Source organism: Haematobia irritans, chromosome 3 (genome assembly GCF_050003625.1).
Source record: "Haematobia irritans isolate KBUSLIRL chromosome 3, ASM5000362v1, whole genome shotgun sequence".
NCBI classification, from domain to species: domain Eukaryota; kingdom Metazoa; phylum Arthropoda; class Insecta; order Diptera; family Muscidae; genus Haematobia; species Haematobia irritans.
Window position 1 is genome coordinate 32702800 of NC_134399.1, and position 27578 is coordinate 32730377.

The window sequence follows — 27578 nt, forward strand, 5'->3', positions numbered from 1 at the left end:
TTATCGATCCCATAAACATGCAGCAGTATCGATTATGCCTTCGGACTTATCTTATTATGCGCTTTACAGACTATCAGTTATTCCGGACGGAATGTCGGTGTTTGTAAAGAATCTTACAGTGTGTCGGATCGATACGACTTGTCGGTGATGACTAAATAATCGGTAAATGTGTTATCGATCCCACAAACATGCAGCAGTATCGATTATGCCATCGGACGTAACTGATAATGTGCACAATATATGGGATATGTTCGACACGAGCACTGTCGTCCGGAATAACTGATAGTCTGTAATGCGCTTTACAGATTATCAGTTATTCCGGACGGAATGTCGGTGTTTGTAAAGAATCTTACAGTGTGTCGGATCGATACGACTTGTCGGCGATTACTAAATAATCGGTAAATGTGTTATCGATCCCATAAACATGCAGCAGTATCGATTATGCCTTCGGACTTAACTTATAATGTGCACAATATATGCGATATGTTCGACACGAGCACTGTCGTCCGGAATAACTGATAGTCCTTAAAGCGCATAAAGCGCATTATGGGCACAATATATGGGATATGTTCGACACGAGCACTGTCGTCCGGAATAACTGATAGTCTGTAAAGCGCATAAGGGGATGATCGCCAAATATTATTAAAAACAAATTTATTTTCACACTAAAAACAGGCATTTCTGCAATGAAATAATGATAGTTCGCCAATTCTGGTTGGACATTTAAGAAAAAATAAGTCTAAACCTGAATTGTGGCAAAAACTTAGAAAAATTCCACTTCCATTCAATGGAAAACTAGGCGAGAAGTATTTTGAAATTCATATTTGTTCGTGCAGTGTAAGGGCAAAACTTGAACGAACAAACAACAAATAGGCGAACCTCTGTCGTAGTGTTTATCCGACCATGTAATGTCCGCTTAAAGGGCACCTTATACGGTCGGATAAACCCTGCGACACAACACGTTGCGGCGACAAATCCGCTAGTATAAGGCCATGTTCGCGAGTTGCAGGGACGTGTTGGCATAAAATCAAAACAACTTTGATTTTTTTCCGGTTGGGAGGCACAAATCTTCACGTGTAAGGAGATGTTAGCCAAACATTATCAAAAACAAATTTATTTTCATAATTAAAACAAGCATTTCTGCAATGAAATTAATGACGGATCGCTAATTCAGCTTGGAATTTTTATTGTTTCTTCCATTTTTACTAAAAAATGGCTTTACACCTAACTTTTCGTCCATCTTTATTGTTTGAGTTTATGCTTCTTCTTATTTCTTCATGTTGTTTTCATAATTGTTCGTGCAGTGTGAGGGTAAAACTTGAGCGAACATACAACAAATAGGCGAACCTCTGCCGTAGTGTTTATCCGACCGTCTAAGGTCCGCTTAGCACAGCTGTCAAACAACAGAGTGATTCATATAAAAACTCATTCATCGTGTTTCAATGTCACCCTGTAAAGATATCGATAATTATCGACGCCACTCTAACGCGATTTCGTATTCTAATTGGCAACATTGTTATAATTCGTTACAAAAATTGAAAACATTATAAATTACTTTTTGTGGGTACAATTTTCGAGCAATATGTCTTATATATCCACATTAAAAGCTGGTATAGAACCAAAGGTGAGTCCATATGTGGAAATCCCTATTGTACCTACTGCTTCTAATTATTCCATTGCAGATTGTTGCAAAAGATTTAGCTCAACAAATTGTGTTGGCGCCACTTGATAATGGGGAAATATCTTTAGATTTGGCTTCTAGTTTTGTCAACGACACCCTACGCTTCATTGGTATTGAAGGGCTTATAACACCTCAACAAGTGTTCGATGCAAATAATGGCACTGTTAATTTTCAATGGCCCATGGAACAATTGCAGATCTATAGCTTTCATTGTAACAAATTCGAGTTCGAAAGAGTTGAAAACTTTTTGGTGGCATTGTGTCATGAAATGCATGAACAGAACAAAGTCTTTGTTGAGAATTTGAATTCCGAAGATGAAGATATTGAAAATATATGCTCGCCTGTAGAATTACTGATGCATTTAATAGCAGTTTGGTGTACTGTATATAAACATTTGCTCAAGGAGAACACTTGGGGTACAGCTCGAATGTTTGAGGAACCCTTGGCTAGAATAAGTGTGTATGTTTTTAAACTTGGAAAGTAAGATATTGAAATCATGTTTTTTTACAGATATTTGCTTGCTTCAAGGTCTCCATTGTCTCCGCAAAGAATATCGCGCTGTATTTCCGGTTCTAGATGCAATTTGTAGTCGTTTATACATAAGTGCACAACAGGGATTAAGGTAGGTTTTTTTGCAAGCTGTTTGCTAGGAGAGAAGTTCATGAATGAAATAGAGAACTGCAACCATACCTACGCTGGGTATAGGATCCATTTTTCTATCGTTGTTTTAGTAAAAAATAATCGCCGTAAGCCTCTTTTCGTTCTATATTTGCATGAGGAACGCCGGAATTATTTTACCTGTCTTTCCTTTCTCAAATCAACATGAAATTCTCATCAACACAATTCTTAAAACTTGGCAAAAATGTTACCACAAAACTACCAAACAAACAATCTTATTTTTCAAATTTTGATTTCTATAGAAAATTTTGTCAAAATTTTATTTCATTTCATTTATTTCACACAGTAATATAATAAGCCCAATGGGCCGATAAACTATATACAAACAAGTTATCAATAGTTGATATGTATAATAACAATTATAAAAGTATGTTTTTTTAATAAATCTATTAATAGATATAACAGTATATATAGAAATATTTCTATCGAAAATTTTGTCACAATTTTTTTTCTATAGAAATTTTTTTTTTTAAATTTTATTTCTATAGAAAATTTTGTCAAAATTTTTTTCCTCTGGAAAATTTGTCAAAATTTTATTTCTATAGAAAATTTTGTCAAAATTTTATTTTTCTAGAAAATTTTGTGAAAATTTTATTTCTATCGAAAATTTTGTCAAATTTTTATTTCTATAGAAGATTTTGTCAAAATTTTATTTCATATTTGTTGTTTTGATCTCAGCTTTAAAACCATTGCAATGACTAAACTACAAGAGTAGCCTAACCAACAGAGGAAAAGAATGTTTGTCAAATTTATTTGGCAAAGCCCTATAGACTGCAGATGGTTTATTTCTACAGAAAATTTTGTCAACATTTTATTTCTGAATAAAATTTTGTCAACATTTTATATCTATAGACAATTTTGTCAACATTTTATTTCTATAGAAAATTTTGTCAACATTTTATTATACCCTGCGCCACACTGTGGAACAGGGTATTATTAGTTAGTGCATATGTTTGCAACACCCAGAGACGAGATAGACACATGGTGTCTTTGGCAAAAATGCTCAGGGTGGGCTCCCGAGTCGATATAGCCATGTCCGTCAGTCCGTGAACACATTTTTGCAGTTTTAGTCCAATCGACTTCAAATTCGGCACAAGTATGTGTTTTCCCTGCGAGCATCATTTTGAGGTCTGAGAACAAGAAAAAGTCGCTGGGGGCCGGATCTGGAGAATACGGTGGGTGGGGAAGCAATTCGAAGCCCACACACAAAAAATTTTTTTCTGATTCAATCACCAAATTAATTGATCCAATTAATTTTTTAATTGAAATGTCTACAATCACGAAAATGATAGTATCCATCACAGTTTTAATTGGACATAGAAAAAATTCTTGATTAAAAAATTAATTGATTTTTTCAGCAAATTTCAATTAATTTTTTAATTGATTCAATTAAAGATTTAATTGATGTTGATTGCAAAACTCAATTAATTTATTAATTAAAAAAGGTAACTATTTTTCATTACTTTCTGAATTGGCTTAGAGTTTTTATTTGAATTAACAAATGATTGTTTGAAAGACATTTTTAATTAAAAATTTAAAAAAAAATCAGAACTTTTTTTAACCCTTTCACTACCGATGTCCGCTTTGAAGGACATTCGAAAAAGACACCAATTTCTATTTTTCCACTTAGTTTTGATTTATTTCTCGATGTTATTTTAAAGTAGAGGCTTTAATCTAAATAACCTATAAATATTTTCTATATTGGTGAGGTCCAAAATACATTTTTGTAAACTTCTTTAGAAATAAAGGAAAAATACGAAAATTTGAGACAATTTTTCTACTGTATGTTTCTAGTAAATGGACATTCATACGAAAACTATAGCTGACACTTTTTCGGGTTCTTTTTTGTATTTTTGTTCACACTTTGAAGGACATTATAGGCCAAATAGCGCTTATTTTCGTAAGGGCACTTGGTCACAATTCAAGAATCAAATTTTCAAAACAAGCTCATATAGCTCTTGAAGTATTTGAAGTAGGTTTTCAAAATGGCAATTTTTGTTCTACATGCTGGTAGTACAAGTAAAAACAGAAGAAAAATTAAAGTTTTTAACATTAGGTTTATTTCGGTAGTGAAAGGGTTAACAGAATTAGTCTTCCCAATTTGATTAAAAAGTTAATTGTATTAATTAATTTTTTAATTAAAAATTTAAAAATTTTCAATCATTGACTTAATTAACTTAATGTTTCTATCATGATTAAAAAGTTAATTGTATCAATTAATTTATTAATTGAAAAAATTTTCAACTTCAATTAACTTTTTAATTGGAAAATGTTGGTGATATTTTTTTCTGTGCAATTCATGAATTTTTGCCATCGTTCTCAATGACTTGTGGCATGGTGCGTTATCTTGGTGGAACAACACTTTCTTCTTCTTCATATGGGTCCGTTTTGCCGCGATTTCGACCTTCAAACGCTCCAATAATGCCATATAATAGTCACTATTGATGGTTTTTCCCTTCTCAAGATAATCGATAAAAATTATTCCATGCGCATCCCAAAAAACAGAGGCCATTACTTTGCCAGCGGACTTTTGAGTCTTTCCACGCTTCGGAGACGGTTCACCGGTCGCTGTCCTCTCAGCCGACTGTTGATTGGACTCAGGAGTGTAGTGATGGAGCCATGTTTCATCCATTGTCACATATCGACGGAAAACTCGGGTGTATTACGAGTTAACAGCTGCAAACACCGCTGAACACGTTGTTGTTTTTGGTCAAATGAGAGCTCGCGCGGCACCCATTTTGCACAGAGCTTCCGCATATCCAAATATTGATGAATGATATGACCAACACGTTCCTTTGATATCTTTAAGGCCCCTGCTATCTCGATCAACTTCATTTTACGGTCATTCAAAATCATTTTGTGGATTTTTGTGATGTTTGCGTCGGTAACCTCCTCTTTCGGACGTCCACTGCGTTCACCGTCCTCCGTGCTCATTTCACCATGCTTGAATTTTGCATACCAATCAATTATTGTTGATTTCCCTGGGGCAGATTCCGGAAACTCATTATCAAGCCAAGTTTTTGCTTCCACCGTATTTTCCCCTTCAGAAAACATTATTTTATCAAAACACGAAATTCCTTTTCCCATTTTTTTTCACAATAACAAAAGTTGCTTCACAAAAGACGCTCTATCTCACAAACTAATTGACTTAGAGACGTCAAATTTTGACACGAATCATTTGAAGGTTGGTACTATATAAAAATAATATGCCTTTAATACATGCGACCCCATCTATGTGTCAGACCGGGGACTTATCAGCCAACCTGTTATAGTCGGCCCCTCCCGACTTTAAACTTTCCTTACTTGTTTTTATAGAAAATTTTGTCAACATTGTATTTCTATCGAAAATTTTGTCAAAATTTTATTTCTATAGAAAATTATGTCAAAATTTTATTTCTATAGAACATTTTGTCAAAATTTTATTTCTATAGAAAATTATGTCAAAATTTTATTGCTATAGAAAATTATGTCAAAATTTTATTTCTATAGAAAATTTTGTCAAAATTTTATTTCTATAGAAGATTTTGTCAAAATTTTATTTCTATAGAATATATTGTCAAAATTTTATTTCTATAGAAAATGTTGTCAAAATTGTATTTCTATAGAAAATTTTTATTTCATTTTATTTTTATAGAAAAATTTGTCATCATTTTATTTCTACAGAAAATTTTGTAAAAATTTTATTTCAATAGAAAATTTTGTAAAAATTTTATTTCTATAGAAAATTTTATCAAAATTTTATTTCTATAGAAAATTTTATCAAAATTTTATTTCTATAGAAAATTTTGTCAAAATTTAATTTCTATAGGAAATTTTGTCAAAATTTTATTTCTATAGAAAATTTTGTCAAAATTTTATTTCTATAGAAAATTATGTCAAAATTCTATTTCTATAGAAAATGTTGTCAAAATTTTATTTCTATAGAAAATTTTGTCAAAATTTTATTTCTATAGAAAATTTTGTCAAAATTTTATTTCTATAGAAAATTTTGTCAAAATTTTATTTCTATAGAATATATTGTACAAATTTTATTTCTATAGAAAATGTTGTCAAAATTTTATTTCTATAGAAAATTTTTATTTCATTTTATTTTTATAGAAAATTTTGTCATCATTTTATTTCCATAGAAAATTTTGTCAAAATTTTATTTCTATAGAAAATTTTGCCAACATTTTATTTTTATTGAAAATGTATGAAGTAGCCTTTAGTTGTAGATGAATATTTTGCAAAATCTTCCAAAACATTAAAAACATTACCAAACTACCATTTATGTAGAATTCTACTAACATCTAATTTTCCATGTCTACTCATTTTCGTTTTTTCTTCAAGATTAAATTTTTGCTATTAATCAAATGGACAACCTAAGACGATCTTAGGTCCCGTTTTTACTTCTACACAGAAAACCAATATTAGTTGCTTGAATTTAGAACCTCATTGAGCAATAACCAACGTCAAAATATTTAATTACTTTTTGTGTGATAATTTAAATGGTTTTTTCCCATTTTTATGACAACGAAAAGCTTATATTTTTATTTATAAAATTTATTATATTATTATGTAGCTATAAACAATCATGCGATAAAATCTTTACATGTCTTCTGGACCTCATTTCTCAGGATATTGAGCTATTTAAGAATGAAACCATGGATTTCTTTTATCAAGTCTTTAGTATACAGGTAAATACTACTCTATAAATCATCATTCTTTCTCCAAGATTAAGACTAATCATGACAATATTTACAGTATTTTTCTTCGAAATCAAAACTGTTGCAAAGCCTAAAAGAAATGCTGGAAGAATATGATGAAACTCGTTTGACTATATTAACGGATATTCTTATAAATAGAAAATTGCAAAATGTCTACTTTACAATGTTAGTAACTACTCAAAATAAAGAGATAGTCAAACAACAAATGGAAATTTTGGAATTTTTATATATGTTACAAAGGTATGCAGAGAAACCTCTCAGAGGTGGTTTTCACTTAGGAGAGGTTATTTTTATTTCCTTTACTTGAGAATGGTTTTAACTTTGGTTTCGTTTTCTTTCCAGCAAACTCTTGGCAATAGATTGTTTTTCACGAGATTTTGTAGAAGCTATATTGAATTTAGTTCTGTCTTCAAAAACGAATATATCTACATTGGCTTGCAAAGTGTATTTGGCAATAAGTAAACGTATATTGGATGACAAAAATATCCTAATGCATATACTAGAGTTTTATTTCGATCATGTGGTATGGTATGATAGTTTTTTGAAAAATTAAAATCCCTTTCACTTTTATTCATTTTTCAGCCTTCTAGAAACCTACTCGGGAATTATATATATCCGTTTTTTAAACAATTTTCTTACATGAGTAATGTCTATAATTTAATGGAAATCATTTCAAATAATCAACTCACAGAAGAATTCCGTTGTTTGGTTTCTCATGTGGCAGTAACAGTTGTTGGAATTTTTGTTGAATTAAATGGTAAGCAAAAATTGTTTGAATATATTAAGGGAATTTGATTAAGCATAAATTAATTAACTACAAAATTTAGACAGCAGAGTTGTAGGCCCCAAGAAAAAAAGCTTAGATTTTTTTTTAGATGGCTAAAAGCCTATATCGATACCTATTAAATATTTTTTCTTTGTCGTTTTAGAATCTCCACTGAATGAGATTGAACCGGTACTTCAATTTTTACCAGAAATGCTTGAAAATATGCCAAGTCAACAATGCATAGGAATATTACTGAGTATATTCAAATATGTGTCCATGGAAACGTTACAAAGGCAGGTAAGTCTTCAAAAATTATCAGAAAAATTAGAAAAAAGTATTTAGTTAGCCATTTATTTAAAATGAGGAATTTTTAAGCTTCAAACATAAATGTGATCATCAACAAAAATCCGTTGTCATGTACTCATAGAAAAAAGTCTGCAAAAACAGCTGGTATATGTTTCTATTTCAGTGTCTAAAGAACAACAAAATATTTAGGTTATAAAAATTTCCCCAAAGCATATTTAAGAACCAAAAGTAGTTTTTGGTATATTAATATCCATACAAGCTCCTAAATACGATCAGCGAAAACTTTGTTTGTTATTATGCCCAGGGCTGTGGAGTCGGAGTCTGAAGATTTGGCTGGAGTCGGAGTCGGAGTTGTAAAAATTTTGCTCGACTCCGACTCCGGCTAAACCAAATTTTTTTAAACACTTCACATTTTTGTAACTAAAAAAGTTTTTACGCAAATTAGTTTCCAATGCGTTATGCATTCGATCAATGTACACCATGATTGGAAATGAAAATCAACTTCCAATTACGGCTATCATTTTATGTTTCCTAGAATGTTAGACTAGCAAATGGGCTGGATCGATCCCTTTTAATCCCCATGTCAATTTATTTGAAATAATTCGAACAATAATTCGAATTTATTGTTTTTAATTTTATTTTAAGGCTATATACCTACACACATATGACAGAAAAAATTGTCAAAGCTGTTTTTTATAGAAAATGTTGTCACTATTGTATTTATATGGAATGTTTTGTCAAAATTTAATTTCTATAAAAAAATTATTCGAAATATTATTACTATAGAAATATTTTTTCTATAGAAAATTAAGTCAACATTTATTTCTATAGAAAATAAAAAATAAAACAAGTATATACAGCAGTAAGTTCGTCCGGGCCGAATCATAAATACCCACCACCATGAATCAAATATACTAATTTCCTTAGAAAATTTCATGGGGGTTTGATGACAGATCAGTTTAACCAGTTCGCATCCCGAAAATAAATGCAAAGATTTTACCTATCAGATTCCGGATTTATAAGAACTATTTTTGTTTAAGTTTTAAAGGAATCATAAACATATCCTGTAAATGTGCAAGAAAATTAAGAAAAAATACCTCGATTTGAAATCTAATGGCGATTTCGATTGGGAAAAAAGGTGCAACATTCTCGAAATTGATTGCAACATATCAAGGACACTGTCATAGATTTTGGATCCTTCATACCTCACAATATTATAAATTAACAATAACTTTAGAATTACACTATCATTTGGGCGAAATGTCAATTAGGGAAAAAGTAGTGTAACACCAAGGCAACATATTTTTTGCGAATCGAAAACGCCCTAAAATCTATAGTACATCAACTGTTTTATGATTACGAGAAGTAATATCTGGAAAATTTACATTTATGGTAAATGCACCTTATGTACCCTCAATATCTGAAATCGGTCTATATGGAGGCCTTACCAGCGTTGCAACAACGAATTTTTATTTTGGACCAAATTTTTCCAAAATTCGTACCAGGGGACCAGTTTTCTAATTTAAATTAATATAATTTAAAAGTTACAATTTTTCTAAAATTTTTCTTCGAAAGAAATTTTTTTCAAAATTTTATTTCTATATAAAATTTCGACCTCATTCTATTTCTATAGAAAATTTGGTCCAAATTTTATTTCAATAGATTTCATTTTAGCCAAAATTTCAATTTAGCCAAAATTTAATTTCTATAGAAAATGTAGCCAAAGTTTAATTCGAATTAAACTTTGGCTACATTTTCTATAGAAATTAAATTTTGGCTAAATTTTCAATAGATCTATTGAAAATTTAGCCAAAATTTAATTTCTGTAAAAAATTTAGCCAAAATTTTATTTCTATTACATATTTAGCAGAAATCTTTTTCTATAGAAAGTTATCGCAAAATTTTATTTTTTCTTAAAATTTGTACAAAATTTTTGCATAATATTGTATCCCAAAATTTTTTAAGAAGCTTATTTCTATACAAAATTTTGTTATAATTTTATTTCTATGAAAAATTTGTTAAAATTTTATTTCTATGAAAATTTTGTTAAAATTTTATTTCTATAGAAATTTTTGTCCAAATGTTATTTCTGCAGAAAAATTCCATTTGGTCTGACCATCGGACCAACTTCAATAATTTTTTGGGTCTATTTTGGTCCAATCGGACTAATGGGGCTACGCCAAAAACATGGAAGGATACGTACAGTATTCAGCACATCTATTGTAGTTCTAGAATATAGACCCCAAAACGGAGGGCCGGTTTATAAGGGGACTATATCAAAAACTGGACCGATACACAATATATTCGGCATACCTCTTAATGGTCCTAGAATACCTCCAGATTTCCAATTTCAGGCAAATTGGATAAAAACTACGGATTGTAGAAGTCCAAGAAGTAAACTCGTAACATCGGTCTAAAAGGGGGCTATATCAAAACTTCGTCCGATAATGACCATCTTCGGCACGCCTTGTAATGGTCCTATAATACCTCTAGATTTCCAATTACAGACAAATTAGATAAAAACTACGGATTCTAGAAGCTCAAGAAATAAAATCGGGAAATCGGGTCCGATAATCACCATTTTCAGCACTCCTCCTTATAGCCCTAGAATATCTCTAGGTTTCCAATTTCTGACAAATTGGATAAAAACTACGGTTTTTATAAGCCCAAGACCCCAAATCGGGCGATCGGTTCATATGGGAGCTATATCAAAACCTGGACCGATCTAGCTCATCTTCGACATGACAATCTTATACCCCTGTCACCATTCTATGGTGGTGGGTATAAAAATATTTTTATGTAGAAAATTTTGTCAAAAATTTATTTCTATAGAAAATTTAGCCAAAATTTTGCTTCTATAGAAAATTGTGCAAAATTTTATTTACACAAAAAATTTTCCAAAATTTCTATTAATAATTTTTTCAAATTTTTTTCTATAGAAAATTGTGCCAAAATTTTGTTATTTTAGATTTTTTTTATACAAAATTTATACAACATTTTATGTCGATAGGAAATTTAGTCAACATTTTTGTTTTATAGAAAATTTAGTCTAAATTTTCTTTCTATAGAAAATTTTGCAGCATTTTATTTCTTTAGAAAATTTTGCAAAATTTTATTTACTACACAAAAAATTTTCCAAAAATTTCTATTGATATTTTTTTCAAAATTTTATTTCTATAGAAAATTTTGTCAAAATTTGTTTACTATAGTTTTTTTTTATAGAAAATTTGGTAAAAATTTATTTATATAGAAAATTTTCTCAAACATTTATTTATATAGAGAATTTAGTTCAAATTTTGTTTCTATAGAAAATTTTGCAAACTTTTATTTACTACACAAAAATTTTTCCAAAATTTCTATTTATATTTTTTTTCAAAATTTTATTTCTATAAAACAATTTGTCAAAATTTTATTTATATAGCAAATTTTCTCAAATTTTTTTCTTACTGATACTCACTGCTAAGTCGAAAACTGGTAAAAGTGACTCAAATTTTGCTATATAAAAAATTATGAATGTTTCCCAAATATTGCACGAGATTTTGTAGAAGTCTGATTTCAGATTTTATCAAAATGTAGATAGATCTAAATACAAAGTATGTTACAATCGGCCCGCCCGACTTTAGACTTTCTTTGCATTTTTATTTTTTGCTATAATTGTGTTACGTCCCATAACGTTAGATTTAAATTTTAGGTACAGAGATTTTCTAGAAGTATATACAATTTTGTCTAAATCGATTCAGATTCAAATTCATGCATATGGGAATATAACCCTTTATAATAATTTTCGTCCACAAATACATATACTGTCGGTATCTTCTCATATTATGATGGGTATTTATATCATTATTTTATTTATTAAACATTGCCCTAAATTTGAAATAAAGAGTTTAATTGGTATAAATGCGAAATTAAGACCTTTCTTGCACACATAAATAAATACGATACTTTATATCGATCCATATATATACCCCATATATACCCCCACAATAGAACTACAAATTAGTGGTACTAAAATAAGATTTAGTTATATTACCCGGAGTCGGAGTCGAGCTGATGAAAAATGCTGGAGTCGGAGTCGGAGTCGAGCAAAATTGGCTCGACTCCACAACCCTGGTTATGCCTCAATTTGGAAATATTCAAAAAATATAGTTTTAATTGTTGTGTTCAGCCAAATTGAGCTTAAACAAGTATATACATCAGGAAGTTCGGCCGAATCGGGCCGAATCTTAAATACACACCACCATGGTTAGGTTAGGTGGCAGCCCGATATTTCAGGCTCACTTAGGCTATTCAGTCCATTCACCACCATGAATCAAATGTAAAAGTTTCCTTTGAAAACTTTTCGCCGTAGCGGGTTACTTGATCATATATAAAAGATGGGGTTTGATGACGGATATTCTCCCAAGCAGATCAGTTCAACCAGTACGTTTCCCGAAGATCAATTTAAAGATTCTACCTATGAAGAATAGATCAGATTCTGGATTTATAAGAACCAATTATATTTCAGTTTAAGAGGATTGATAAACATCTCGTGTAAGTGTGCAAGAAAATTATGAAATACCCCTAACAGATTTTTACCTCCATTATTTAAATTATTACGAGAAGTAAAATCTGGAAATTTTATTTTCAGTTTCAAGCAATTTTCATGATCAGTGAGTATGCTATACCCTCAAGAAGTTAAATCGCTCTGTATGTAGGCCTTACCAAATGGACCGAAAAAAAGCAAATCCAATACAGGCTTTTTTAATCGAAAGGTCCCATCGCCCACATTCCCGCCCCTTCCGACCGTGAGGGCCTCGTCCCCATGATGTAGGGACAGCATACACACTATGAGCCGGACCATGTCGGGGTGGTGGCAGAGGGATTTAACCAGCTACAGAGAAGGACTCATCAGCCGGATATATTACAACACAAGACCAAATATTAGGTTATTCAATAAAACAAATGTATTAGTTATCAAAATATGCTAAAATTCTGGACTTCACCATATCAATACTTAAGTTAGTGTCAACTAGATGATAGATTGAATTAAAATTAATGCACTTCCTACGAATAGGCTCCACAGAAGCATAATTCGAACGTTGAAAATCAATTATGCCCTCCTAGATGAGGGTATAAAATACCAGTCTATTTACAATTTCAGGCAAATAGGGTAAACACTACGGTTTATTGAAGCCCAAGGAGTTAAATCGTGAGATCGGTATATACATGGACCGATACACACCGTATTCATCACTCCTAATCAGTGTTGCCAATATTTTCCAGGCTCGTGTCCCAAAATGGAACGATTTCATCTCCAAAAATCTCCAGTTTAATTTAATATTCCCCTCAAAAAACCCCAATACATTTTGGCAAATTTTTGAAAAAAGTAGAGGAATAGGAATAATTTCACAATAGTAAAAATTTTCTTAGGAAACAGAAAAATTGCAAAGTAGTTCTAGACCACCAAATAAATGACGTAAAATAAAAAGGAGGAAAGTTTTATTTTTAAAATTTTTGAGATTCTCTGTACTTTTTTAAGCATTGTACTTTTCTCTGTACTTTTTTTGTACTTAAACTCTGTACTTTTTTAAGTAGAAGCACAAATTTTCACATAAACCATAATTCTAAATCTGATTTATTATACTGAATATTTCGAAAATTCCCTACTAAAAATCCAAAATTTATGGAAATTTCCCACCAAATCCCTAAGTCCCCAACTCAAAAATTTCGTCCCCATCCACGAAAAAATATTCCCGATTTTGGAGAAAAATCCCCAATACTGGCACACTGGCACATAATTGTGGTCCTTAAATACTTCTAAATTTCCAATTTTAGGCAAATCGGATAAAAACTACGGTTTCCAGAAGACCAAGAAGAAAAAATCAGGATATCGGCCTATATGGGGTCTATACCGAAAAATAGACCGATACTCACCACTTTCGGCACACCTTTTTATGGTCCTAAAATACCTCTAGATTTCTAATTTCAGACAAATTGGATAAAAACTACGGTTTCTAAGCCGGCGGATTTCTATAAGCCGGATACGGTTTCTATATGGGGGCTATACCAAAACATATCACAATGGACTGAATAGTCTAAGTGAGCCTGAAATTTAATCGGGCTGCCACTTTAACCTAACATACCAAAACATGGACCGATGCGTACTATTTACGGCACACCTACACAGAAAAAAATTCCACGAACATTTTTCCAATTAAAATCTTAATTGAGTTTTAAAAAATGTTCAATTAAAAATCTAATTGAATCAACAAATTTTTTAAATGAAATAAAAATCAATCACACAAATTAATAGTATCAATTAATTTTTTAATTGGATCAATTAATTTTTTAATTGACTGCCAATTAATTTTTTAATTGATACTATCATTTCTGTGATTGAAGACATTTCAATTAAAAAATTAATTGGATCAATTAACTTCCTGATTGAATCAGAAAAAAAAATTTTGTGTGTAATTGTGGTTCTAAAATATTTCTAGATTTCCAATATCAGGCAAATTGGATAAAAATTTCGGATTCTAGAAGCTCAAGAAGTAAAATTGGGATATCGGTCTATATACAGGAAAAAATATCACCAAAATATTTCCAATTCAAAACTTAATTGAAGTTGAAAATGTTTTCAATTAATAAATTAATTGATCCAATTAACTTTTTAATCAAGGTAGAAACATTAAGTTAATTAAGTAAATGCTTGAACATTTTAAAATGTTTAATTAAAAAATTAATTGATACAATTAACTTTTTAATCGAGGTAGAAACATTAAGTTAATTAAGTATATGATTGAAAATTTTAAAATTATCAATTAAAAAATTAATTGACACAATTAATTTTTTAATCAAATTCGAAAGACTAAGTCAGTAAAAAAAGTGATGAACATTTTTTTATTTTATAATTAAAAATGTATTTCAAACAATCATTTGTTATTCCAAATAAAAACTCTAAGCCAGTTCAGAAAGTAATTGAAAATATTGACCTATTTTAATCAAAAAAATTAATTGAGTTTTGCAATCAACATCAATTAAATTTTTAATTCAATCAATTAAAAAATTAATTGAAATTTGCTAATGAAATCAATTATTTTTTTAATCAAGAATTTTTTCTATGCCCAATTAAAACTGTGATTGATACTATTATTTACGTGATTGGAGACATTTCAATTAAAAAATTAATTGGATCAATTAATTTCGTGATTGAATCAGAATTTTTTTTTGTGTGTATGGAGGCTATAACATACTAAAACATGTATCAAATTTCTTAACTCAACATTTTCGGCACACCCTTTTATGGTCCCTAAATACCTCTAGATTTCCAATTTCAGGCAGATTGGATAAAAGCTACGAATTCTAGAAGTCCAATACACCAAATCGGGAGATCGGTTTATATGGGGGCAATATAAAAACGTGGACCGATATATAGCCCATCTTCGAACTTGACCTGCTTGCAAACAAACAAAAAAAAAAACGAATTTGTGCCAAATTTCAGGACGATATCGCCATTATTGAAGGTATTAGCGTGAATACAACAGACAGAAGGTTATGTCGTCTTAGAATTTCAATGTGATCAAGAATATATATACTTTATATACTGGGAAATCGATATTTCGATATGTTACAAACGGAATGACAAACTTATTACATCCCCATTACCATGGTGGCTAAAAATAGCAGAAAAAGATGATTATTTTGTTGGCAAACAGTGACTGCTTTTCCTTTTGCAGCAAACTTTTCTACTGTTTCTACTAACAAATTTCTTTGGGTGTAAAATAAACAAATAACGAAAAATTTCATATTTCAGCAGAATTTGTTTCTGATTTAGCTAATTTTTTTCTGTTGCATCTACACAGAAAAAAATATCACCAAAATATTTCCAATTAAAATGTTAATTGAAGTTGAAAATGTTTTCAATTAATAAATTAATTGATACAATTAACTTTTTAATCATGATAGAAACATTAAGTTAATTAAGTCAATGATTGAAAATTTTAAATTTTTTAATTAAAAAATTAATTGATACAATTAACTTTTTAATCAAATTCGGAAGACTAATTCAGTTTAAAAAAAGTGCTGATTTTTTTAAAATTTTTAATTAAAAATGTATTTCAAACAATCATTTGTTAATCCAAATAAAAACTCTAAGCCAATTCAGAGAGTAATTAAAAATATTTACCTTTTTAATTAATAAATTAATTGAGTTTTGCAATCAACATCAATTAAATTTTTAATTGAATCAATTAAAAAATTAATTGAAATTTGCTGAAAAAATCAATTAATTTTTTAATCAAGAATTTTTTCTATGCCCAATTAAAACTGTGATTGATACTACCATTTTCGTGATTGAAGACATTTCAATTAAAAAATTAATTGGATCAATTAATTTGGTGATTGAATCAGAAAAAAATTTTTTTGTGTGTACGGACTTCTATGGTTGTATCACATATTATGGTTTCACCATACATTGAATGGGCAATCATTAGCATACTACCGATTTGTTTTGAACGATTGATCAAAGAATACTGGGAAATTTAAAAAAAAGTTGGCGAATTTTAGCCACCTTAAGGGCAAGAAAAATTCTAATAAATATGAACGTGCGCATTCTCCAAAGATGAGTTCTATCACCTATCCTTTGGAAGATTGATTTAAACAGCAAGAGAGGATAAATGTTGTGGCGTACGTTAGCAAATAGTAAATAATTCTCAGACATAGATAAAAATGGGCGAAATGTGATCGTCTAGAAGTAAACCCTGCAAAGACAGAACAAGCCCATTGAAATTTCCTTTGGCGAGCGTGCCAAATACATACCACAAAGGTATATTAGACTGGAAGCTGGATTTTAATGGAAATATTAGAGTAGGGCGACAAAAGCTTGGAACCCTTAAAAGAAAGCAGTAGCGAAAAAATGCTATATGGTGTCGTGATTTTGTGGCCGGCACTTCCTAAGTCGAAAGGCGAAGCGTGTATCTTTGTGTTCCCAGATGTATTTAGTAAGTCAAGAATAAATCCCCTTTATGCCAAGTTACATCCAGGGCTGTGGAGTCGGAGTCTGAAGATTTTGCTGGAGTCGGAGCCGGAGTCGTAGAAAATTTGCTCGACTCCGACTCCGGCCAAACAAAATTTGAAAAATACTTCATATCATTGTAACTAAAGAAATTGTTCGATAAATTGGATTCCATCCAGTAATTAGTTTTTCGAACAACGAAAAACGAAGAACTGGATTTCTGGCCATTCAAAGTGTATTTATATGGGTGAAATGTCACGGTGATATCAAGAGCAGGTTTTACTAGAATATGGACTGAATTGATCAATTGTATTGTCCATTTTTTTTTAATGTTAAAATATCGATTTTTGACCCTATATACTCTTGATAAAGGTACAATTTTAAGGCAATATAGCAGTAGAACCTAACGTTCTAATTTTTTGCAGGCATGTCGAGTTCGAAGACGGGTCATACCGGACAATTTTGTGATATAGCACCTACATATAAAGTCATCTTCGATTTTTTTCCCAGTCAAAAATGTTCATTAGATTTGTCAGAAATTTTAAGTTATTTGAGATCCATAAATAAATCCCGTCGGCCCAGATTTTGTATATGGAGATAATTACTTGAGAAATCTCCATATACACCCGATGTCCTTGGAAGCTGTAATTTTAAATTAAAGGTCTGCCAACGTGCTATCTGAGCCGGCCCTTTTGTTTGTTTCATCAAAGTCACTCGAAATTCTTTACATTAAATTAATGGCCTCTAATGTAAAGGGTGATTCTTTTGAGGTTAGGATTTTCATGCATTAGTATTTGACAGATCACGTGGGATTTCAGACATGGTGTCAAAGAGAAACATGCTCAGTATGCTTTGACATTTCATCATGAATAGACTTACTAACGAGCAACGCTTGCAAATCATTGAATTTTATTACCAAAATCAGTGTTCGGTTCGAAATGTGTTTCGCGCTTTACGTCCGATTTATGGTCTACATAATCGACCAAGTGAGCAAACAATTAATGCGATTGTGACCAAGTTTCGCACTCAGTTTACTTTATTGGACATTAAACCAACCACACGAATGCGTACAGTGCGTACAGAAGAGAATATTGCGTCTGTTTCTGAGAGTGTTGCTGAAGACCGTGAAATGTCGATTCGTCGCCGTTCGCAGCAATTGGGTTTGTGTTATTCGACCACATGGAAGATTTTACGCAAAGATCTTGGTGTAAAACCGTATAAAATACAGCTCGTGCAAGAACTGAAGCCGAACGATCTGCCACAACGTCGAATTTTCAGTGAATGGGCCCTAGAAAAGTTGGCAGAAAATCCGCTTTTTTATCGACAAATTTTGTTCAGCGATGAGGCTCATTTCTGGTTGAATGGCTACGTAAATAAGCAAAATTGCCGCATTTGGAGTGAAGAGCAACCAGAAGCCGTTCAAGAACTGCCCATGCATCCCGAAAAATGCACTGTTTGGTGTGGTTTGTACGCTGGTGGAATCATTGGACCGTATTTTTTCAAAGATGCTGTTGGACGCAACGTTACGGTGAATGCCGATCGCTATCGTTCGATACTAACAAACTTTTTGTTGCCAAAAATGGAAGAACTGAACTTGGTTGACATGTGGTTTCAACAAGATGGCGCTACATGCCACACAGCTCGCGATTCTATGGCCATTTTGAGGGAAAACTTCGGAGAACAATTCATCTCAAGAAATGGACCGGTAAGTTGGCCACCAAGATCATGCGATTTGACGCCTTTAGACTATTTTTTGTGGGGCTACGTCAAGTCTAAAGTCTACAGAAATAAGCCAGCAACTATTCCAGCTTTGGAAGACAACATTTCCGAAGAAATTCGGGCTATTCCGGCCGAAATGCTCGAAAAAGTTGCCCAAAATTGGACTTTCCGAATGGACCACCTAAGACGCAGCCGCGGTCAACATTTAAATGAAATTATCTTCAAAAAGTAAATGTCATGGACCAATCTAACGTTTCAAATAAAGCACCGATGAGATTTTGCAAATTTTAGGCGTTTTTTTTTAAAAAAAGGTTATCAAGCTCTTAACAAATCACCCTTTACATAACTGATAGATATTAATAAATCGATGTTTCACTATTTTACTTCTATAGAAACAATATTCGTAATTGTCAAGCTATTCCCGTCATCTGTTGTATGGTAGTGGTTATTTAAAATTCCGTTCGTCATAATTTATGGCAGTTTATGTTTGTTTTATATATCCGACACATTACATTTTTTAACATCTATACTTTCTATCTGATTAGCCCGACATTTTGATTTTTGTGTATTTTTCTTTTTTATATAGATTTATTTTTTATAAAATGCCTATATAGATTAAAACCAGGCTTTTTACTTCCTAAACTTCTGGAAGCCTAATTATTTTTTGAAATTTTGTGTTTTTATAAATGCATATTCTGGAGATTGTTGTTATCTACCCGTATTTTGATATGGTCTCTATATAGTCTTGTGTCGTATTTTAATTTATTGTCCTGAAATTAAAATGCAGAGTTCTTTACATCGCTAAAATGCTGAAATTTGTCGTCGAGTCCTATCAAAAATTAAACTTAGATTTCTTTTTGACATATAAACACATATGGCAAAATAGAATACTTATATCGGTCTATTTTTGGAACACTACACCTTACAATTACAATTGGAATACTGTTATAATGAGATTTAGGTACACCACCTGGAGTCGACCCCAGAGTCAAAGTCGAGGCTAAGAATAAATGCTGGAGTCGGAGTCGAGCAAAATTGACTCGACTCCACAGCCCTGGTTACATCTATTGCATAATGAGAATACGGCTGCCATCCTTGTAGTCGTTAAAAAGCAGGGGACTCTGTGATCTTTAAATCGATTGCCTCAAATTTCTTCACTAGACGCCTGACCAGTTTAATATTCACCTGATGTGGTTGTTTGATCAGAGGAATGTAACTGGGGAAGTGTAAAGCGTTTGAGTTGGCAAAACTAGACAGCAAAAAAAGAGTCGCCAAAAAAGTAGTGAAAATGTTATTTTTGGATCCGGAAATGGTGCAAAATTGGCGCAGAATCGATGCATTTAACATGGGCTTGTCATAGGACGGATGGCCACCATTTCAACAGCCATTGCACTAAATATGCATCAGTTCTTTAGGTGTGATCCGAATTCAGTGTTTTTTTTTTTTTTTTATTTATTTATTCATTATAATACAAAAGCCTATTGGCCAATAACGTATTACAAAGCAACTATATACCTAAGTAATATAAAATAACAATTCCTTGTATACCAAAAAAAAAAATATAAATATATAAATTTATATATAAATAAATCAATAAGTGATAGATTCAGTTTTGGTTCCCCAACCAACAACAAACAAGTAACAGCACCTAAAATTTCTAGATATAAATTTACAAGAACTAATAGTAAAAGGTCCAGATAGTTCATGCTCAGATATCCATATATTATGATGCTAAGGTATTATAATGTTCAACTAACTTAAGACGGAAAACATTATTCGCATGGGAAAAAATGCGTAGATAATGTGGTAAATAGTTCCAGCATCTCTCACAACAAAAGATTTCGCATAGACTGAATTCCGAATTCTCGGAATAAATATTTGGTAAAGTTCTGCAGGGATTCCACTTTTTATAGTACAATAGAATAGTCGAAGTAAACGAATATTCACAAAGTCAGAAAAAGAACAACCCAAAAACTTCTTAACGTACCCAGATACATGGTCCCTTCGACGCACCGTGTATACAAAACGAACAACTGTATTCACCAGCCTTTTAATAGTCAATACAAAATTCTCATTAGTGCCAGAGAAAATCTCCAGGCCATATAAAATCTGCGACATCAATAGCGAATGTGCAAAAGTTCGCCTGACAAAAAGAGGCATATAAATATTAGCCGAATAAATTCGTCTCAAAGTACTCCACACCCTACCACAAATCATGTCAATATGTGCACTAAATGAAAGTTTGTAGTCAATCACAATACCAAGACATTTCATCCTCTCCACAATCTCAATATTACTATTAGAAATAGATATATTAAATGACAAAATTTTTTCACATTAACTCAATCAATTCACGGTGCATCAAAACTTTGCATATTTTTAATTACACCATACCGCCATCTGTATGCCAATTTCATTCCACAAGAAAAACTTTGCATATTTTAATTACACCATACCGCCATCTGTATGCCAATTTCTAGCACAACGATCGAGCTCACAAGCAAAGTCAATACTCAACAAAATCAGTGTGGATACGAACCGGCGTATTGAATTTATGTTGAACTCAACACGTTCACTGTGGACATCAATAACATAGATTACATATATATTTTAATAAATGCAATACTAAACACAGTTACTGTTGACACCAACCGGATATATCTCAAACATTCAGCGTAGACAATATTTCAAAGCTTCTGTCTTAAATTATACCGCATATCAGGGATGGAAAATGCAGTACTATAGTACTTTTTTCAATACTTTTTCACCCCGGTCAGTACCGTAGTACCCCCGCGAATGATTTAGTACCTTTTGTGTAGACATTTTTGAGTCGATATCAGATTTATGGTACAATAGCTTTGACAAAATATTTTAATATTTTGAGAAAGTCTTTATCAACCTTATTTGCTAATAGTCTTTTACAAATATTGCAAAACAGTCATGTTCATATGGGAAGAAAATCTCGATTTTGTGAAAGACATAGTCAAAAACAGGATTTTATTGAACTTCAAGAATGTTTTAGTCGAAAAAAGAATGCGATTCTATATTATCGATTTTTTATTTCGGTAGAAAATGTTGTCAAAATTTTATTTCTATATAGAATTTTTGCAAAATTTTATTTTTATAGAAAATTTTGTCAAAATTTTATTTCAATTTAAAATTTTGTACAAATTTTATTTCTATAGGAAATTTTTGCAAAATTTTATTTCTATAGAAAAAAATTTGCAACATTTTTTTTTCTACAGATTTTTTTTGCAAAATTGTATTTCTATAGAAATTTTTTGCAAAATTTTATTTATATAGAAAATTTTGTCAAAATTTTATTTTCTTTAAAATTTAGTCTCTTGACAATAAATATCCAGTGAAATTTTTGTTGAAATTTAGTAAAAAGTACCTTTCCGCTCAAAAAATACCTTTTTTGTACTTTCTTAAAAATTGTATTTTCCATCCCTGCCGCATATATTTGCTATAACAAATTACCCAACTGTGAATAACTCTAAGCAAGCAGATTTGAACTTGGCTTGGAAACTAGTGCAACGTATCATTGTCTTATTGGATTCTATTTGTGATTTGTCATGGCATCTCCATCAAAGAAACGTAAAGATATTTCACCTCGGGGTAATAGTAAGATTATGTCTCCTGCCGTTAAGTCATTAAAATTGGATGATGGATCGCATACCCTAAAGTCTGTTGACTGAAATGAGAAAAATGGAAGAACGCATGATTAATCGAATGGACAACCTGACTTCTACTCTTACTGAAAAATTCAACGCCATTGAAGCAAAAATTGACACGGAAATTTTTAATATTCAATCTAGAGTTAATGACATTGAAGACCGAATTTCGTCCATTGAGAGCGAAATGAGTACTACATTTGCTCTCACCCAAGAGATTGAAACATTGAAAAGACGTATCTGTGAAATTGAAGTTAAGGACAGAAAACCACCAATCGACGTTTCAACTGATGCAGTGATTTTTGGTATTCCATTTAAGCATTCTGAGAATCTTAAAACAATTTTTAATCGAATTGCTCATGAAATCGGCTTTCTTCCACCCCAAATAAGGGATATATTTCGCATTAAGTCTAATGCTGAAAACAAAAATTCGGCTATAATAGTTAAATTCTATACTCCATTTGATCGTAACCGTGTACTAAAGCAATTCTCCGAACAGCGTAAGAAAACTAAATCTAACATTTGCCTTCGTTCCCTCGGCTTTGAGTGGGATTCCACATTTCGCATTTATGAAAGCTTGCCAAAAGACAGCCGCAAATTGTTTCAAAGTTCACTCAAACTTAAGCGAGAGGGCAAAATTAGGAACGTTTTTACTATTGGCGGAAAAGTTTATATCCGAGAGAAGAATAATTCTGAACCACTACTTGCTGATGAAGCAGTCCTCAATAATTTTTACACTAGAAATTGATTTAATAGTATATATATTTTTAAATCCAACTATGTTTATTGATTTCAGTTTTTTAACACTTTATCTCTCATTTTTATTAATTTTTGTAAGACCATCTTATTTTTCTTTTCACTTTCTATTTCCTTTCCTTCTTCTATACTGGCGCAAACGCAAATTTGTCGATATTAATAGGCACAATTATGCAATCAATGGAAAATAGCATAGATGAGAACCATTCTACTATTATTAACATATTATGCAATCAAAGAGATGGCTTGAATATTGTTCACTTCAATGCGCGTAGTCTAAATGGTTTGAAACTTGATCATGTGAGACATACGTTTGGAAATTCAAAGGTTGATGTCATTTGTGTGACAGAAACATGGTTTAAAGATGATGTTTTTGAGAATTTTTACAACATACCGGGTTACAAACTGTACTGTCATAATAGATCGACACGTAGGGGTGGCGGAGTTGCTATATATTGCAGATCTAGCATTAAATCTAGACTTGTTAGTACGTCAACAGACTCAGATATTGAATTCGTGAATGTTGAGTTATATGATATATCTTTGAAGGTTCTAGTTTCGTGTGTGTATAATCCCAATAGAAATTGTGATCTCAAACCCTTCTTTGCTGATCTCAATAGTCGTCTGATTGAGTATAATACATACATTACTTGTGGTGATTTTAACATTAATTTTCTTAATATTGACCGGCGGACCGCTGAATTGACTGAACTCTCTGACTCTATAGGTTTGACGTTAGTTAATAACGTCTATCCTACCAGGTTCTCTAACATTTCCAGTCCCAGTCTACTGGACTTGTTATTCTTATCAGATCCAAGTCTTATTCTCCTTTTTGATCAAATATCATTTGTTTCTGATCACGATTTAATTTTTTTCTCAGTTGATATAAGGCTTGCTAGGGAAGAACAGTCTAGAGTCATATTGGTGAGGGACTTTAAGAATGTGAATGCTGATCTCCTAATGGCAGAAGCATTGAGGTATGACCTACGGAATTGTTGGCTTGAAGCAAGTGTAGATTCTAAACTAGAAGTTCTTGTATCATTTTTACGTGAGATATATGACAGATTTGTGCCGGTTAGGTCCATCGTTGTTAGGAATAATTCATGTCAATGGTATAATGATACCGTACGGGAAAGTATTCGGGAGCGTAATAGACTATATAATGTTTGGAAACGTAGATCGTGCCACTCTAATTGGGCTGCATACACCAGAGCTCGCAATCGAGCAAACTTGGTAGCTCGCAATCGAGCAAACTTGGTAGTCGCTAAAATCACGTATTTTTCTAGGAAGCTTGGATCTCACAAGTCTTCTAAGCAACTCTGGAAGAATATAAAGAGTCTGGGTATACACTCACGGGATAACTCTACATGTACCTTTGACCCAGATGAAATTAATCGGTATTTTTGCAGCAGCCAGCAATCTTCGGTGGAACCGGTGAATTTGGACATGGATGTTCCTGCTTCTCACCATTTATTCAGCTTCTCGCATTTTTCGGAACAGGAAGTGCTTGCAGCTCTTAATTCGGTTAGGTCCAACGCTATAGGTAATGATGGTATATCGATAAGATTTGTTAGACTCTTACTTCCAGTATTAATTGGTCCTCTCACTCATATATACAATCACTGTGTAACTACTTCCTGTTTTCCTGAGTCCTGGAAAATTGCGAAGGTAATTCCTGTTCCAAAGAAGTCATCTGCAGTTTCTCTAAGCGATTATAGACCAATTAGTATACTCCCACTATTCAGTAAGGTGTTCGAGGCTTTGTTGTCGGGGCAGATACGGTCTCATTTAACGGATCATGAACTTTTGTCACCATTTCAGTCCGGTTTCCGTCCTTCTCATAGCTGTTCCACTGCAGCTATGAAGGTCCTTGATGACATACGATTACAGTATGATAGAGGGAACGTTACACTTGTATGTCTTCTGGACTTCTCCAGAGCATTCGACTCTGTCGACCATGGGATATTGTGTGCTAAATTGAAGCACCTTTTTGGATTCACCGACCCTTCTTGTAGACTTATACGGAGCTATCTCTCTGGCAGGTCACACAAAGTTAGCATAGGAGATAGATCATCAAGACCTAGCTATATTGAGTCTGGAGTTCCACAGGGATCAGTAATTGGACCTTTGCTATTTAGCATGTTTATTAATGACATATTCTGCGCATGTAGATATGCTAATGTGCATGGTTACGCTGATGATATTCAATTATACATATCGAGTCGTGTTGGACTGTTGGAGGATCTTGGGTGGAAACTTAACTCAGACCTTGAGTGTGTCAATAGGTGGGCTTCCAAGAATAGACTTAAACTGAACCCGTCTAAGTCATGCATCCTCCCTATTAGCTATACTCAATACAATCTGGGTTTCTTTCCGAGAATCCTTCTAGGGGAAACTAGCTTAGAATTTACTATGAAGGCCAAGTACCTGGGCTTCATTCTAAACTCTAGACTGTCGTGTTCTGATCATGTCAGCTCAGTTATTGGGAAGATCTACCTTACACTACGCAATCTTCGGGTGACATCAGCATTCACGCCGGTGGAAATTAAGAGGAGACTTGTAGTACAACTTATTGTTCCCGTGATTAGCTATGCTGCTGAATTATATAGTGGATTGGATTCTCATTCGATGCACAAGTTACGAGTAGCATTTAATAATGCTACGCGATATGTCTATGGCCTATCGAGATTTGACAGCATGACGTCATGGGGGAGCAAGGTCCTAGGAATTGACATTATAGACTACTTGAAACTTAGAAATATGACGTTTCTTCATAGACTTATAGTGAACAAATTGCCTTGTTACTTGTTTGATAAGCTCATCTTTGGTCAATCAAATCGCTGCTTGACTCTTATTATACCACGCTTCAAATATGTGAACTCTAGTAGAATGTTCTTCATTAATGCTGTAAGACTATGGAATAATTTACCTTACAATGTTAGATGCTTAATTAATATTGACAAATTTAAAAAAAAACCGTAAAGAGCTTTTTAACTAGCGCAGCCTAAAATTACTTATTCATTAAAAAAAAAAAATCTCAGCTCCTTCTCTCTGTACGTTTCTTAAATTCTATAATATATGGTGGTCATTATATATATTTTTTTGGTATTGTTAACTTCGCTATTGCTTCTTCTTTTGTGTTTTTGTTTTTGGAAAAATATATTTTCTTTTATTTATTATATATCTAGTCTTGTTTACTATACTATAATATTTACTTATACTTTATATAAATCTTATGACTATGTGTTCCTAAACTACTATGTTGAACTATGATCAAATAAATAAATAAATAAATAAAATAAATAAATTACTAAAAATATTTAATTAAAAAAAAAATAAAAAAAAATATTTAATTAAAAATCATTTCGCTCAGGTTATCCAAACAACATTGCCTTCGTTTTAGAAGAATTGATATTTAAAGAATTATTCGTGGTCCAATCTACCACCCGTTCCAACGATGCATTAATGTTGTCTACCAACAACTGTGGAGATTCCCGACTTGCAGAAAATAAAAGAAAAACATCATCAGCAAAACAGAAAATTTCGCATTGTCTATTTGGTAAACTGTGATGGAAATCATCCATATATAAAATGAACAAAAGAGGACCCAATACGGAACCTTGAGGGACACCCGAATAAAGAGCTCGTAGCGATGACGATTTATCACCCACATTAACATATTGTGTGCGTCCTGCTACATAAGAAAAAATAAGCCTGCATGCCGACACCGAAAATCCAATTTGATTGTTAAGCTTTATCAAAAGTCTACTATAATCAACACTATTGAATGCTTTCGCTATATCCAATGCAACAACGGAACACAATGATTAAAAAAAAAACTTTGCGATATTTTGATAAATAATGTTTTAATGCATCTAATGCTTGTCTGAAACTCTTGACCTCAAATATTTTCAAAATTTCGCAATTTTTCTAGAATGAATTTAAGATTTTTTTCGACAAAATTTAAATTTTTAACCTATTTGAAACAAAACAATTTTTAAATTACTCTTTAAAAATATGAAAACAGTGAATTAAAAGAACTTCCTGAGATGTTAAAATAAGGAACATCTTTGGAATCACATTTTTGGAAGAGATTTTAAAGTTGTGCCTTTGGAAGTACTTCCAAACTTTTTGCTTGGTAAGAAGTACCTTACATATTCTAGAAGAACGTGTTGGTATGGTATGCCTTTAGCTACATGTGATGTCAGGTTAGGTTAGGCATAGTGGCAGCCCCATATTTCATGCTCACTTAAACTATTCAATCCATTGTGATACCACAGTGAATCTCGCCCAAACA

The 27578-nt window shown here is 32.0% G+C and overlaps 1 protein-coding gene across 1 annotated transcript in view; it reads left to right on the forward strand.

Moving 5' to 3' along the window:
* Positions 1-1526: 1526 nt before the first annotated feature.
* The window catches only part of sunn (sisters unbound), a 36285-nt gene continuing 10233 nt past the window's right edge, over positions 1527-27578 (forward strand). The window contains exons 1-8 of the mRNA XM_075299528.1: positions 1527-1624; positions 1683-2136; positions 2192-2303; positions 6921-7035; positions 7103-7305; positions 7408-7588; positions 7648-7822; positions 7995-8128. Of these exons, the coding sequence (XP_075155643.1) occupies positions 1583-1624; positions 1683-2136; positions 2192-2303; positions 6921-7035; positions 7103-7305; positions 7408-7588; positions 7648-7822; positions 7995-8128 (1416 nt within the window). The 5' untranslated portion in view covers positions 1527-1582. The remainder of the gene's footprint in view (positions 1625-1682; positions 2137-2191; positions 2304-6920; positions 7036-7102; positions 7306-7407; positions 7589-7647; positions 7823-7994; positions 8129-27578) is intronic.